Genomic DNA, 6000 nt, shown 5'->3' with positions numbered 1-6000 from the left:
CCATACGGGAGGTACTGGATCTGATCGCTGTATGGGGAGAGGATTCCGTGCTAACAGAACTACATTCCAAAAGACAAAATGCCAAAACATTTGAAAAAATCTCTAAGGCCATGATGAAGAGAGGCCATTATAGGGACTCACTGCAGTGCCATGTGAAAGTTAAGGAGCTCAGACAAGCCTACCAGAAAACCAAAGAAACATATGGGAGGTCCGGGGGCAGGGCCGAAAACATGCCACTTCTACGCTGAGCTGCATGCAATTCTAGGGGGGTCTGCCACCACTATCCCACCCCTTCCGTGGATTCCAAGGAGGGGGTAATCTCAGCCATGCCCAAGGATTCTGCGGACGGGGAAGAGGAGGAGGATGAGGATGAGGGTGAGCTTGCAGAGAGCACACAGCACTCCGTTCTCCCCAACAGCCAGAATCTTTTTCTCAGCCTGACTGAAGTGCCCTCCCAGCCCTCCCAAGGCGGTATCCCAGACCATGAAGCCATGGAAGGGATCTCTGGTGAGTGTATCTTTGTAAATATAAAACATGATTTAAAAGCAAGATTTTTTTAATGATTAATTTGCCCTGAGGATTTGGGATGCATTCGCGGCCAGTACAGTTATTGGAGAAGTTTGTTAACATGTCTGGGGATGGAGCGTAAATCCTCCAGGGACATCTCCATGAAGCTCTCCTGGAGGTACTCCAAAAGCCTTTGCAGAAGGTTTCTGGGCAGGGCAGCCTTATTCTGTCCTCCATGGTAGGACACTTGACCACGCCATGCTAGTAGCAAGTAATTTGATATCATTGCATGACAAAGCCTGGTAGCATATGGTCCCGGTGTTTGCTGGCATTCAAGCAACATCCGTTCTTTATCTCACTGTGTTATCCTCAGGAGAGCGATATCATTCATGGTAACCTGGTTGAAATTCAGGAATTTAATTAAGGGGACAGAGATGGCCGTTCCGACTGGGCTGTTTGCCTGTGGCTGAAAAGAAATCCTTCCCTGCAGTTAGCCAAGTGGGGGGAGGGGTGGGTGATTGGCGCTGAGCTTTTCGCGTTTGGCTAGCAGGGATCTTCCCTGATACCAGCCACACAGTAGGGGAAGGGGTAAAGCGATCATCCCAGAGAATTGTATAGGGGCGGAGTGTTTAGTTTGGTTTCTGCTGCTGCACGTTAACAGGAAAACTGCAGCACTCAACGGGCTTTGCTTGGTATGGGAAAGGAGGGCACTGCTTTTATGAAGGCTGCAGAAGCCAAAAGACAATAGCTTACCATGGCCGCATGCAAGCTGAATTCTGTTGCCCAGCCCTGCATCTGTGATCTCTAACACCAAAGCTGCAGGCACTCAATATTAAGATGCAAAATGTGACTTTGTACCGAAATCACATGTGCTATGTAAGGTGAATAGTGTTGTTCACCGTGAAAGAGTATAAGCATTGTTCTCTGAAATGTATCTTTTTAAATACTTCTCTCCCTTTTTTCCCCTCCTTCCATCCCGCAGCTGCAAATTTTTCAAGCCTCCCTCCTCCATCCTGAAGGCTATCTCAGATAAGGCGGCAAAAAAAGCACACGAGCTGAAATGTTCTCTGAGATCATGGAATCGACCCGCAATGAAAGAGCTCATCTGAATGAGTGGAAGGATGCGGTATCAAAGTACAGGAAAGATGCCAGTGAATGTGAGGACAGGAGGGAGCAACGTGAGGAAAGGAGAGATGCTCAAGATGAGAGGTTGTGGCAGAAAGATCAGAGGAGGCATGATGCAATGCTGGGGCTACTGCATGATCAAACTGATGTGCTCCAGCATCTGGTGGAGCTTCAGGAATGGCAGCAGGATCACAGAGTGCCACTGCAGCCCTGTATAACCACCCTCCCCCCTCACCATGTTCCATATCCTCCTCACCCAGACGTGTAAGAACGCGGGGGTGGGGGAGAGGCTACATGCACCCGCCCACTCCACCCCAGTGGACAGTCCAAGCAAAAAGCTGTCATTATTTTGAACTTTTGAAGTGCCCTTTTCCTTCCCTCCCATCCTCCTCCCAAACCCCACCTGGGCTACTTTGTCAGTTCTCTCCCTCTTTTTCATAATCAGTTAAAAGAATACTTAGTGACTTTATTTCCTTTAGAAAAGCAGCTGTCATCGAAGCGTGAGGGTGGGTTGTTACAGGGAATGAGTTCATCAAGGAGGAGTGTTTTCATCAAGGAGAAACAAACAGAACTTTCCACACCTGTAGCCTGGCGGCCCAATGAAACCTGGGTTTTCCAAAGCTCTTGATGCGCAGCGCTTCTGGTGTGCGGGATTTTCTCGCCCTGGTGTTGGCTCCATGTAATCAGTGGCCAAAGTGAATTGCCCTAGCCTCCATCACCATAAAGGTCTCCTCCTTACTTTCACAGATATTGGGGAGCACAAGACAAGCAGCAATAACAATGGGTATATTGGTTTTTGGCTGAGGTTGAGCAATCAGTAACGTGCCCCCAGCGTCCCTTTAAACATTCAAAGTGGCACATTTTTACCACCATTCTGCCACTTGCTCAGCCATGTAGTTTGGAAAAGTTCCTGACTACTTCCAGGCTGCCTGTGTATCCTCATGAGCCATGGTATTAAGGGGTGGCTGGGTCCCAAGCGATAACTACCAGGCATTTCAACATCCACAACATTTATTTTCTGTGTCTGTGGAGTAAATCCTTCTGCCTGTAGCCGTTTAAACAGAGTGTTGTTTCCTGAAGACACAAGCGTATAATCCTCTGGCCATTCCATCTTGTGTTGGTGAACGAATGCATTGTGTCCACCAGTGTTGCAGGCACCATTGAAAATTTACCCTTGTGGGTTTACGTACTGGTGCCTGGTGCTCCGGGTGCCAAGATTTAGGGATATGGGTCATCTATCACCCCACCATAGTTAGGGAATCCCATTGCAGCTCTCACTATGACCTGCACACTTCCCAGCGTCATCTACCTTTGGTAACAGCAGCTCAGTGATTGCTTTTGGCTTCCTTGCATCGAGGCAAGCCCCACAGTAGGTTTGCCCACTCCAAATTGATTCTCGACTGACCGGTAGCTGTCTGGTGTTATAAGCTACCAGAGGGCTATCGCCACTCGCTTCTCAACTGTGAGGGCTGCTCTCATCTTGGTATTCTGGTGCTTCAGGGCAGGGGAAAGCAAGTCACAAAGTTCCATGAAAGTGCCCTTACACCTGTGAAAGTTTCACAGCCACTGGGAATTGTCCCACACCTGCAACACTATGCGGTCCCACCAGTGTGTGCTTGTTCCCCGGGCCTAGAATTGACGTTCCATGGCTAGAACCTGCCCCATTAATACCATGATCTCCAACGCACCGGGGCCCGCGGTTTGAGAGAATTCTATGTCCATGCCCTCCATCACTCTCGTCGCCGCGCTGCCATAGCCGCCTCCTCGTCTGGTTTTTCAGGTCCTGGTTCAGCATAGACTACATGAGAGTGCGCGAGGCGTTTACAATGTTCCTAACTGCTGTCTTGAGCTGAGCGGGCTCCATGCTTGCTGTGGTATGGCATCTGCACAGTTCACCCAGGAAAAAAGACGCGAAACAGTTGTCTGCTTTTGCTTTCACGGAGGAAGGGTTAGGCTGTACCCAGAACCACCAGTGACAATGTTTATGCCCCATCAGGCATTGAGATCTCAACTCAGAATTCCAATGGGCGGGAAGACTGAGGGAACTATGGGATAGCTATGGGATAGCTACCCCCAGTGCAACGCTCTGGAAGTCGATGCACACCGCTGATATATATGCTTAGTGTGGCCGTGTGCACTCGACTTTATACAATCAGGTGCCCAAAATCGATTTCTGTATAATCGGAATAATCCCGTAGTGTAGACATACCCTTAGGCTTTTTGCTAGATCTTAAAAAAAGCAATTATAAAAATTAAGCATCAAGATAGCTCTCTTGAGGTTTAGCTTAAAGGTTACAAGCAAAACAAAAGCATCTGGGTTTAGCCCAGAGGAGTCCATTAGCCACAAGAAATAATCCCGATCGCAGCTTTCTAAACATTCTGCTCTACCTACCCCTTTGGCATTTCCAATAAGTAGGGTTGCGCTGAGATTTCATTTGATGTTTTTTCATACCTGGTTTTAACGCTGCTTACAGCATTGCTGCTCTGGGTCTCTGCTCATTCCCAGAGAACCACAACACACAGACAAAGGGAAGTTCTCCCCCCCCCACCATTTAAAAAAGTTCTAGCCCCTCCCCCCCCCATTGGCTCTCTTGGTCAGGTGCCCACTCCTTTTCCTTTACCTGGGGAACTTTGTTAACCCTTAACAGGTAAAGCAAGCAGAGAACAGCCACCAAGAGGGACTTTATAGCTAACTGGCTGTCGGGGTGTCCATCAAAGGGAGCTACTCCCTCCCCCCTCTTCATTTATCGCAGCAGCTAAGGACTGGGCTGGATTGGAGGGGGCAGCCTGGCAAGTTGGGGGGGTCAGGCCTGGCAGCAGGCGCATGGGGGATTGGAGTTGATTGGGACACGGGGCCGTGTGACGGTGGTGGGGGTAGGAGAAGAGCTACATGGAAGTGGGTGGCAGAGCTGGTATTTTTCTCCAAGTGCCAGCTCCAGGAGCCAGGTGATTCTGGGAATCTCACTGCTCACAATTTAAAACAGCAGCTGTGCTGCGTGAGTGCAGAGTGAGGATTGACCCTGGCCTTAGAAACCAGGAGGCAAATGAACCAGCCCAGCATTGCTTATTGGTGTTTAACTCACACGTTTTAGTCCAATCTCATGATTTTTTGTGGCCTGATATGTGGCCCTGAACTGCTCGGGGCTGGTCAGGCCTAGGAGCACAGGGCAGGCAGGGGCCTTCCACCACTCCTGCCAGGGCCAGAGCTGCCTCTTGGAAGAGGCAAACGAGAGGGACCTGCTTGTTCTGCCCATTAACCAGCAATGGCCCAGACTCCCTGCACGAAAGAGGTTAATTTGGAGGCCTTGCAATAGGGTTTCTGACTTCTCCCAGTCTCATTTGGACTTGTAATTTTTGCATGTTCCTCCCTCTGCACTGTTCTTCTCAGCGCCCACACTGGACCAAGAGGCCTCTTCAGAGCTGACCCTGGATTGCACAGTATCAGCCATGTGTTAGCCTGGTGTAAAACCCATGAGAACGGTGCCTCAGGCCTGAATGAGAGCGGCAATGCAAACATGCTGCTAAGAACTTCATGGCCAGGCTTGGGGAGGGGGAGCAGCGCAGTCTGGCTAATGTGCTTACAGCATGCATCTAGCACCGAGAGGCATGGGGTGGGTATAACTGAGCTCTGTGACTGATGTGGCAAAAGTGACTAGGAATGAGTTATTTACCTCGTCACTTACCACAGAAACTTGTCATCACTTTGCTAAGCTGACTATTCCCAGTCTTTTTATTGCGCTGCCTACGGCAGCTGTGCCATGCCCTAAGCACTGCTAACACATAGCTTTGTGCCTTTTCCAGGTCTAACACAGTGTGTCAGTTGTGGTGAGCAGGCCGGCAAGTAATAGTCACGGTGTGGGCATACCATGGTTTTAAATCAGGGCAGCAAACTCGTGTCTGGTTTTATTCACTCGCTCTTTCCTAATGGGGGCCTAACTTTCTGTTAGCAGGTGTGCCTGCTGCTCACCAGTGGATGTTTTCAGGAAATGCTCCCCGCTGACTCCAAGCACGCTGGGTAGTTGGGATTAGTTTGTCCAGCATGCATTATTTTGCATTTAGCAATGCTGAAGTTCAGCTGCCATTTTTTGTTATCCAGTCACGCATTTGCGTGAGAACTCAGTTTTGGACTTAACTATCTTGAGTAATTATCTTTTGGCTATAAATTTTGCCACTTTACACCTTTTCCCAGTCGATTTACAAATATGTTGAACAGCACAGGTCCCAGCACAGCTCCGGGGGTGGGGGGGTAACACCTCTATTTATCTCTCTCCACTGTGAACACTGCCCATAACTGTTGTTTCCTAGCAAGTTACTGATCCATGATAGACCTTCCCTCTTGTCCCATGACAGCTTAAGTGCCTTTGGTGA

General features: G+C 49.3%; 1 protein-coding gene across 1 annotated transcript in view; it reads left to right on the top strand.

Moving 5' to 3' along the window:
* Positions 1 to 232: 232 nt before the first annotated feature.
* The window catches only part of LOC142046878 (uncharacterized), a 783739-nt gene continuing 777971 nt past the window's right edge, over positions 233 to 6000 (top strand). The window contains exon 1 of the mRNA XM_075066241.1: positions 233 to 507. Within this exon, the coding sequence (XP_074922342.1) occupies positions 327 to 507 (181 nt within the window). The 5' untranslated portion in view covers positions 233 to 326. The remainder of the gene's footprint in view (positions 508 to 6000) is intronic.

This window comes from Chelonoidis abingdonii, chromosome 5, assembly GCF_003597395.2.
Source record: "Chelonoidis abingdonii isolate Lonesome George chromosome 5, CheloAbing_2.0, whole genome shotgun sequence".
NCBI lineage: Eukaryota > Metazoa > Chordata > Testudines > Testudinidae > Chelonoidis > Chelonoidis abingdonii.
The sequence above is the reverse complement of the archived record's forward strand: the minus strand, read 5'-3'. Positions and strand labels throughout refer to the sequence as shown.